General features: G+C 35.4%; 1 protein-coding gene across 4 annotated transcripts in view; it reads right to left on the reverse strand.

Annotated features, from left to right (window-relative positions):
- The window catches only part of LOC107548351 (glutamate receptor 2), a 45,994-nt gene that overhangs the window by 19,474 nt on the left and 15,567 nt on the right, over positions 1–10,953 (reverse strand). For all 4 annotated transcript variants that reach the window (XM_016229017.1, XM_016229016.1, XM_016229019.1 and 1 more), the window contains exon 3: positions 8–247. In XM_016229017.1, coding sequence (XP_016084503.1) covers positions 8–247 — 240 coding nt within the window. The remainder of the gene's footprint in view (positions 1–7; positions 248–10,953) is intronic.

Below are 10,953 nucleotides of genomic sequence, written 5' to 3' on the forward strand. Positions count from 1 at the left end.
TGTTTACCTCTGTCGCTGTCATACAGATAGGCGAACTTCTCCCACTTGTAATACTCCACCAGGCTGATGAGAGGACCTTTGATATCAGGCCTCATCTGCAGAACAAACTGGTTTAGCCCATCAGCTGGAAAACTGGGTGTGATGAAGGACACGTGCAGCGTCTCACAGAATGAAGTGATGGTGTTCACCGACTTCTTATCGTAGAAGCCAAAGATGGCATACACTCCTCTGGAAAACTGTGAGCAAACTGAAAAAAAAAAAAAAAAACTGTAACAGACATCAATACACAGTAACTAAACTAACTAAAATATTGTAAGATAACAAGATATTACAATTCTGGCCAATACCAATAAATGTCTGACGTTACAATTTAAAATGAACCTTTTTTTTGTCTAAATGATAAATAGATATTCATTTTCAGATTTCACATTACATTTAATTAAATTATTGATATTTTCATAAATTAAAGTTGCAATGAAGTTGCGAACAGAAGTAGTGCCATATCTTTTCATCTGTGTAGTAATGTATATCCGAGTGAGACAGATTATCAAAAAAGAAAAATATTTTGTGCGGGGACTCGCGGGAACCGCAAGATTGAGATTTGACATTCTGCTGATTAAAATGAAACATATGCATTGATAAATCATTCACAATGCAATTAAAGTATTAGTCTACTTCCAGAATATAAATGTCCTGATAATTTACTCACCCCAATGTCATCCAAGATGTCCATATCTTTCTTTCTTCAGTCGAAAAGAAATTAAGGTTTTTGAGGAAAATATTCCAGGATTTTTCTCCATATAGTGGACTTCAATGGGGACCAACAGGTTGAAGGTCCAAATTGCAGTTTCAGTGCAGCTTCAATGGGCTCTACATGATCCCAGCCGAGGAATAAGTGTCTTACCTAGTGAAACAACCTGTAATTTTCTAAAAAAAAATAAAAATTTATATACTTTTTAACCACAAGTGCTCTGTGATGTGCACGTTAGTTCTTTGTCTGTGTACTTCAGTTCAAAAAGGTAGGGTAGGGCGAAAAACTCCATCTCATTTTTTCCTCCAACTTCAAAATCATCCGACATCGCTGTTTGACCTTTTTTTGTAAACGGCGTTTGACTTTTTTTTGCATGTTCGCTTTGTGAATACTGGGTCGGTTATTCCCGACGTCAAGTGTGACCTTTCCAACGTGACTAGGTAATGTGTGTCGAGCTAGTGCAAGATGAAAATTTGTGGTTAAAAAGTATATACATTTTTAATTTTATTTATAATATGACCAATCGTTTCGCTAGAGAAGACTCTTATTCCTCGGTTGGGAACATGTGGAGCCGTTTGAAGCTGCACTGAAACTGCAATTTGGACCTTCAACACATTGGCCACCGTTGAAGTCCACTATATGGAGAAAAATCCTGGAATATTTTTTTTTTCAAAAACCTTAATTTCTTTTTGACTGAAGACAGAAAGACATGAACATCTTGGATGACATGAGGGTGAGTAAATTATCAGGAAATGTTTATTCTGGAAGTGAACTTATCCTTTAATGCATTTCCAAAATACATAACATGAGATTTCATTTCATTCTGACTTTAAGTGAGCATTAGATGATGCCAGTGGTAATCTAAATGCAAAATTTGAGGAAATTAGCATTCACAATTAAATATAAATATAAATATATACTTTCAAGTTAAATTATGGCTGGTAGGGCTTGGCATCAGTGTGACCAAAATATTGGTTTGCATTAGAAATAACCATGTGATAATGATTTTTGCATAATCCGAGTTCAGTGAATGAAAAAATATAGGGTAAAAGTGTCAAAGACTATAAAAAGGAATGCACTTCATGATACTCAAGATGAAATTTGTCTGGATTTACCACTGACTGACACACCAGAAAATATTTAACTTACAAATGCAACTTTTTTGACTATTGAAAGTGGTAAGCTCATTGCCACTGGTGTGAGGTCAGTTCTCTTATGCTAAATTTAGGAAGGGGACATAAGAGCTGAATCAGTGCCAAACTGCAATTTGGACCTTCAACACATTGGCCACCGTTGAAGTCCACTATATGGAGAAAAATCCTGGAATATTTTTTTTTTCAAAAACCTTAATTTCTTTTTGACTGAAGACAGAAAGACATGAACATCTTGGATGACATGAGGGTGAGTAAATTATCAGGAAATGTTTATTCTGGAAGTGAACTTATCCTTTAATGCATTTCCAAAATACATAACATGAGATTTCATTTCATTCTGACTTTAAGTGAGCATTAGATGATGCCAGTGGTAATCTAAATGCAAAATTTGAGGAAATTAGCATTCACAATTAAATATAAATATAAATATATACTTTCAAGTTAAATTATGGCTGGTAGGGCTTGGCATCAGTGTGACCAAAATATTGGTTTGAATTAGAAATAACCATGTGATGATGATTTTTGCATAATCCGAGTTCAGTGAATGAAAAAATATAGGGTAAAAGTGTCAAAGACTATAAAAAGGAAAGCACTTCATGATACTCAAGATGAAATTTGTCTGGATTTACCACTGACTGACACACCAGAAAATATTTAACTTACAAATGCAACTTTTTTGACTATTGAAAGTGGTAAGCTCATTGTCACTGGTGTGAGGTCAGTTCTCTTATGCTAAATTTAGGAAGGGGACATAAGAGCTGAATCAGTGCATGTAGGTCTATTGGTTGATAGACTAGTCTGAGAGTATTGAGCTTAATCCGATCTGAGAATGTGTGACTGAGGCCATGTCCACACGTACACGGGTATTTTTATAAACTGAGTTTTTCCTTCTTCCATTTAAAAAAAAAATCTCTGTCCACATGAAAACGCAAACGCATGCTATGAATCACTGTCAAGAGCATGCCAAACCAACAGGTGGCAATATAATCTCAACCGTAAAGCCATGTTGGCCAATCAGAAGCCTAAAAAAGTCTCCAGTAGGCGGAGATAACAGCCGCAGGCGCCGTCGTCACAAGCCAAAAACAAAAAAAAGACGATTTAAAAATCTTCACCCTGGCAGGCGTTTTCAAAAATGTTCGGTTTCAGTGAACTAGTGCTGTGTTTGCGTGTGGACGAACGGCCTAACCGCGTAGAAAAAGCTGCGGTTTTAAAAATAACCGCGTTCGTGTGGACAGGGCCTGAGCATTGAGGAGAAAAAAATGGGTTAGATACAGATAACGCCCACTCCTCAAGCCAGCCTGGCTTTTTAAACACAATAGATCTATGCAAACATGATATACACACTAACTCAAACCACTGCCAACAACCTAAAGTATTTAGTCTTTAGTTGATATATAGAGTCTCTTATTTTGACAGGAGCCACTGAATGATATACACTCTAACCAATAGGACAGAAATCGATTGGAGAATTAAGTGTGTTTGCTTGCACTTTAAAAGTGCAATTTCAGTCAGACGAAAGCAATAAATCTTTTTTTTTTAATGTCGTGATCTTTTTAGACTAGTATGGAGCATAGTTGGACTATAGATCTATGCACATGTACTTAATGTAGGAGAAGGTCAGTTGATTTAGTACTTTTATGGAAAGTATTCAACATGACACTTAAAATGAATCAACATTAAACCATGAACTGACCTAAGCATACTGTAATGTAGTTTAGATACAGTATTCAGATATTTCTTGATCATAAGATCACACATTGTAAACAACAAAGACCTGAAATTTAGAAGAAACAAACAAAACAAACACAGAAATAAAAAAACCTGCGAAAATGAAAGGTTATTAATGTCAACATATTTAACAACAAGAATATTCTCTGTAAAAAAACAAATATTTTGGGCAAATGCTAATGGCGTCTAACATCAATTACATAAAACTAGGAGTAATGCATCTTGGATATGTGCAATTAAATGAACAAGATTATGAATCTTCAATACAAGCACAATATTGTACAATTGCATAATTGAGGGTCCAAAATTAAAGGGGAAAACAATGCCCCTGCACAATTAAACAAATGTTTTGCATTTAAAGTGAAATGTGAAAAAAAAAATTAGATCTGCTCATGTTGCATCAGATTTATTTTTAAGCATTTTTGCAACACTGAGCATAACCACTCATACACATCTCAGTTGAACATATGAATACAATGGCCAAACAGAGGCATTTAGAAGAGTGTGCATGCTCTTATAAAACGAATAGTTCTGGTCCTTGATTCCGATTGGTTGAGCCACGTTCGAAACTGTTGTAAATTACTCTACAAACATACACCTTTGTTTATGTCTGTGTGCTGCTCGGCAACCAATTTGTTGCAACCACAACCGTTTCTGAGGAACTACATTGTTTAGTGGAAGAATTATGTTTTTATTATCATTACACTTTATTTGCTCTGTTTTATTTTGTGAAACCTTACTACCTTACTACGTATATGGAATAACCATTTTATAAATGCAATAAGCCCCATGAAGCCATAGTTTATAGTGAATTTATAACAGTTAAGGGTTTAACATGCATTGTGTATATACACTGTTAACCACTGGCAACTTTAAAGATATGAAGGGCTGCAACTTCCCTGAAAATTCTAGGGCTTGTTTGATAGGCTGTGACACAAAATGAGTAAATATACTTTTGATGCATGTTATTGCAATAATCCTGTGTATTGAAAACCAGAGGGGCAGGTTGATGTCATTGTCTATGTGATCATTTGATAAAATAGTGAATCTGAATATTGGTACAATATTTAGTCACTAAATTACCAAATATTCGGAAATGCCTGATAGCTCAAAAGTAAATTATAGACTTTTTGTTCAGAGCAAGAAGTGAGCTGGGGTGCAGTGATGGCTAAGTGATGTGGATGAAGGAGATGACTTATTTGCATTTTCACTGGTCAGCAGTAATGGATCACTTGATGATCTGTGGGCAGTCGCTCCAGGCTTTGGCCTTACGCTTTGCTAGGGCAAGCCAGGCAGGCTCGGTAGAAACCTGGGTAGTGTCACCAGGAGGGAAGCGCTTTGTCACATCTTTTGTTGCTGGGGGAGATGGTGTAGAGTCTGTAATTTCAACTGTCGAAAGAAAGAAAGTCACTATAAAGACTTAGAGATGGCTCTTTTACACTTTTGTAGTGGTTGTTACACTTAAACACTCAGTTTTAAAAGCACCACATCATGATGGGAACCATGTCTAAATCCCACTCTGATGTCAGTTGCATTTCAGCTAGGGGAATGTATATGAAAGAAATAACAAAGCCTAAATAACAACTGAGCATAAGACACAAAGTTACCAAAAACAACCCTAGTATAAAGTTACTAAAGGGAAATTTGAAGGATTAGTTAACTTCCAGAATAAAAATTTCCTGATGATTGACTCACCCCTTGTCATCCAAGATGTTCATGTCTTTCTTTCTTCAGTCAAAAAGAAATTTAACGTTTTTTAGGAAAACATTTTATGATTTTTCTCCATATAGTGGACTTAAATGGTGGCCAACGGGTTGAAGGAACAAATTGCAGTTTCGGTGCAGTTTTAAAGGGCTCTACATGATCCCAGACAAGGAATAAGGGTCTTGTGTAGAGAAACGATCGGTCATTTTCTAAAAAAAAATAAAAATGTATATACTTTTTAACCACAAGTGCTCTGTGATGTGCACGTTAGTTCTTTGTCTGTGTACTTCAGTTCAAAAAGGTAGGGTAGGGCGAAAAACTCCATCTCATTTTTTCCTCCAACTTCAAAATCATCCGACATCGCTGTTTGACCTTTTTTTGTAAACGGCGTTTGACTTTTTTTTGCATGTTCGCTTTGTGAATACTGGGTCGGTTATTCCCGACGTCAAGTGTGACCTTTCCAACGTGACTAGGTAATGTGTGTCGAGCTAGTGCAAGATGAAAATTTGTGGTTAAAAAGTATATACATTTTTAATTTTATTTATAATATGACCAATCGTTTCGCTAGAGAAGACTCTTATTCCTCGGTTGGGAACATGTGGAGCCGTTTGAAGCTGCACTGAAACTGCAATTTGGACCTTCAACACATTGGCCACCGTTGAAGTCCACTATATGGAGAAAAATCCTGGAATATTTTTTTTTTCAAAAACCTTAATTTCTTTTTGACTGAAGACAGAAAGACATGAACATCTTGGATGACATGAGGGTGAGTAAATTATCAGGAAATGTTTATTCTGGAAGTGAACTTATCCTTTAATGCATTTCCAAAATACATAACATGAGATTTCATTTCATTCTGACTTTAAGTGAGCATTAGATGATGCCAGTGGTAATCTAAATGCAAAATTTGAGGAAATTAGCATTCACAATTAAATATAAATATAAATATATACTTTCAAGTTAAATTATGGCTGGTAGGGCTTGGCATCAGTGTGACCAAAATATTGGTTTGCATTAGAAATAACCATGTGATAATGATTTTTGCATAATCCGAGTTCAGTGAATGAAAAAATATAGGGTAAAAGTGTCAAAGACTATAAAAAGGAATGCACTTCATGATACTCAAGATGAAATTTGTCTGGATTTACCACTGACTGACACACCAGAAAATATTTAACTTACAAATGCAACTTTTTTGACTATTGAAAGTGGTAAGCTCATTGTCACTGGTGTGAGGTCAGTTCTCTTATGCTAAATTTAGGAAGGGGACATAAGAGCTGAATCAGTGCCTGTAGGTCTATTGGTTGATAGACTAGTCTGAGAGTATTGAGCTTAATCCGATCTGAGAATGTGTGACTGAGGCCATGTCCACACGTACACGGGTATTTTTATAAACTGAGTTTTTCCTTCTTCCATTTAAAAAAAAAATCTCTGTCCACATGAAAACGCAAACGCATGCTATGAATCACTGTCAAGAGCATGCCAAACCAACAGGTGGCAATATAATCTCAACCGTAAAGCCATGTTGGCCAATCAGAAACCTGAAAAAGTCTCCAGTAGGCGGAGATAACAGCCGCAGGCGCCGTCGTCACAAGCCAAAAACAAAAAAAAGACGATTTAAAAATCTTCACCCTGGCAGGCGTTTTCAAAAATGTTCGGTTTCAGTGAACTAGTGCTGTGTTTGCGTGTGGACGAACGGCCTAACCGCGTAGAAAAAGCTGCGGTTTTAAAAATAACCGCGTTCGTGTGGACAGGGCCTGAGCATTGAGGAGAAAAAAATGGGTTAGATACAGATAACGCCCACTCCTCAAGCCAGCCTGGCTTTTTAAACACAATAGATCTATGCAAACATGATATACACACTAACTCAAACCACTGCCAACAACCTAAAGTATTTAGTCTTTAGTTGATATATAGAGTCTCTTATTTTGACAGGAGCCACTGAATGATATACACTCTAACCAATAGGACAGAAATCGATTGGAGAATTAAGTGTGTTTGCTTGCACTTTAAAAGTGCAATTTCAGTCAGACTAAAGCAATAAATCTTTTTTTTTTAATGTCGTGATCTTTTTAGACTAGTATGGAGCATAGTTGGACTATAGATCTATGCACATGTACTTAATGTAGGAGAAGGTCAGTTGATTTAATGGAAAGTTGGAAAGTATTCAACATGACACTTAAAATGAATCAACATTAAACCATGAACTGACCTAAGCATACTGTAAAGATACAGTAATACAGTATTCAGATATTTCTTGATCATAAGATCACACATTGTAAACAACAAAGACCTGAAATTTAGAAGAAACAAACAAAACAAACACAGAAATAAAAAAACCTGCGAAAATGAAAGGTTATTAATGTCAACATATTTAACAACAAGAATATTCTCTGTAAAAAAACAAATATTTTGGGCAAATGCTAATGGCGTCTAACATCAATTACATAAAACTAGGAGTAATGCATCTTGGATATGTGCAATTAAATGAACAAGATTATGAATCTTCAATACAAGCACAATATTGTACAATTGCATAATTGAGGGTCCAAAATTAAAGGGGAAAACAATGCCCCTGCACAATTAAACAAATGTTTTGCATTTAAAGTGAAATGTGAAAAAAAAAAATTTGATCTGCTCATGTTGCATCAGATTTATTTTTAAGCATTTTTGCAACACTGAGCATAACCACTCATACACATCTCAGTTGAACATATGAATACAATGGCCAAACAGAGGAGAGTGTGCATGCTCTTATAAAACGAATAGTTCTGGTCCTTGATTCCGATTGGTTGAGCCACGTTCGAAACTGTTGTAAATTACTCTACAAACATACACCTTTGTTTATGTCTGTGTGCTGCTCGGCAACCAATTTGTTGCAACCACAACCGTTTCTGAGGAACTACATTGTTTAGTGGAAGAATTATGTTTTTATTATCATTACACTTTATTTGCTCTGTTTTATTTTGTGAAACCTTACTACCTTACTACGTATATGGAATAACCATTTTATAAATGCAATAAGCCCCATGAAGCCATAGTTTATAGTGAATTTATAACAGTTAAGGGTTTTTTTTAACAACGCCCCTTAGCTGTTATAAATTCACAGTTCCGAATTCTCTCATCACAGACACAAATTGTGGTAAAAGATTCATTCTGCAGTGTAAACAAATAACTGTTTTGTGTTAAAGTTTAGGGTTCTTTATCCCAGCCCTTTTGTTTTTTAAATCTGTAACTGACAAAAAATCTTTTCAAAGCCATTTTAATATTGTTTTTTGGAGCTCAAACATCCAACTACACAGACAGTAAACACACTCTCAGCACGTCCTTGTTATACTTCATAAAAAGTGTTGTTTTCTACCAATCATAATTTTTTTTCTCTAACCCTAGCCTGGTACTAAACCATTTTTCTTAAAGAGTGTATAGCATTAGATCTAATGCACAAAATATAATCTTAGGTTGTAGTTTTTTAGATTTTCAGATTGATGAGAAGAAGGTAAACTCTGTCAACTAATTGGATCTGTCAGCTGTTATTGGCATAGACATTAAAGTCAATTGGCAAGACCAATTGACTGATCCGTCAATCAGTGGTAATCAGAAATCAAGGGTGTTTCTGCATTTGACCTTGGACGAGAGAGAGATGCACCCACATTTGCATTTGGGCCAAGGCATTAACATATCACTCCTGTCATTTATAATTTGAATATGCAGATGTTATTGAGCCTTTATGACAGAAAATGCGCTTTGTTAAAGCTTCAAAGTCTCTCCTCATAAGTTTAGAGTGAATATTTCATGAACATCACACATAAACGCACACTACAATGTAGAGGTGAGATAAATGAAATTGTATCGTACCATTTATTGAGTACAACGGTAAGTTCTGGTTTCACACTTCGCTTTGCTTCATCTGTGATTCAGGAAATTCAGACCATTCCTATATTCTGTGTGCTTGTCCTTTCAGCTACAGAACTGCTTTCTGCTCACTGATACTGTATCTCTCTCTTTCTCTCTATCAAATTTTAAATCAAAATGACCCTTCAACGTCAGAACTTGCGTATCACCAAGAATTCTAAGTTTCCCACTTCTACATGACTTCTACTTGAAGGCCACGAAACTTCATCCTGTGGTCAAATAGTACATCATCAGTAACGTTTTTCATAATTTAATAAACTTGTGCTATCAATGTACTATTATTAAACTAAACTGCATAAACACTGAACTGACTTTATAGCTGAGTTCACTTAGTGAAAATATATAGTAGTGAACTTCACAACATTCATGCTGTTAACTAAATTTAACAATGAACTAACCTGAGCTGAATAAAGACACTATTATCTTTTTAGGGCTGCTTTACAGCTGAAAATGTATTTGATTCTTGAAGAACTTTGCAACAATAATACTGTTATTTTTTATTACTGTGAAGCTGTTTTGAGACAATCTATATTGTATAAAGTGCTATGTATGGAAACGTGGCTTGACACTCTTTCTTCTGTGATATTGATTAAATAGATATATTTTAGCTTGAAATCTAATGAAGAAATGTTGTAATGCCTTTTTTCCAGATAATCCAGACAGAAAAATACTTTAAATATACAAATAACAATATTTATTCTGATTCTATCCTTTTTTTTTTTTGATGGATGCTAACCAAAACATGATTATTCATTACAATGCGGCAATACATGCATGTGACAGCACATCAATTGAATTATATATTAATGTGCCAAGTTGGGACATTGTACCCATGAACAACTATCTGCGTGCACACCCCTTAATAACAAGCTCACCTCTTAATAACAACATGTCATATCCCCCACTACTTTCTTATCATCTCACTTTTGACTGATTGATGGCCTCATCCGGCTTCTGACAACACGCAATCATCTTTAACCTTCAAAAACATGTTTCCTCTGTAATGATCAGGTTAACCTTGCAGGCATACATTAATGACTTTAAAACAGCCCTTTTCCCTGCAGAGCACCAAATCATCACATCACATTCACATTCCTCATTCAATTGTCGACTATGTTCTCCTGATTAACTAATGCCTTTAAATAAACCCCTGCTTTACTTGACCTTTCATTGCCCCCCCCCCCCCCCACCTCTCTTTCTGTTCCTCAAGGTGATTGCAGATTGTTGAGATTGAGAGACTGTCAGTAAAGGAGAGAAAATGCTCAGTCACTCGTTTCTCATCCTGTCTTCAGCACTCAATCCTCCACACCCCCTTCTGGACGGGCTGATGTGAATATCTTTAATATAGCACACACACATATAATACATCATCATACTGCCTTCAACATGCTGGTGGTTGTGTATGTGAGAGAGACAGATTTAGATTTAGCAGAAGTGACAGAGAGTTCACTTTATTAATGCTGATCACATTATATATGTGCCAGCAGAAACTGCCATTTAGGTGTGTTTTATGTATATATATTTTATAGATACAATGTAAATTGAATAGAAACTAAAAATAGTCCTTATAATATTTTACATATATTTATAAAATTATTAAAATTATTATTTTTCACAGTACAAATTGGGTCTGTGACATCAATAAGTAAAAACAAAACGGGAATGGGAAAATCGTCATTAGGAAAATTAAATTCTGCTCAAAAT

The sequence above is a fragment of the Sinocyclocheilus grahami genome, unplaced genomic scaffold (genome assembly GCF_001515645.1).
Source record: "Sinocyclocheilus grahami isolate Dianchi unplaced genomic scaffold, SAMN03320097.WGS_v1.1 scaffold346.1, whole genome shotgun sequence".
In the NCBI taxonomy this organism is placed as follows: Eukaryota; Metazoa; Chordata; class Actinopteri; order Cypriniformes; family Cyprinidae; genus Sinocyclocheilus; species Sinocyclocheilus grahami.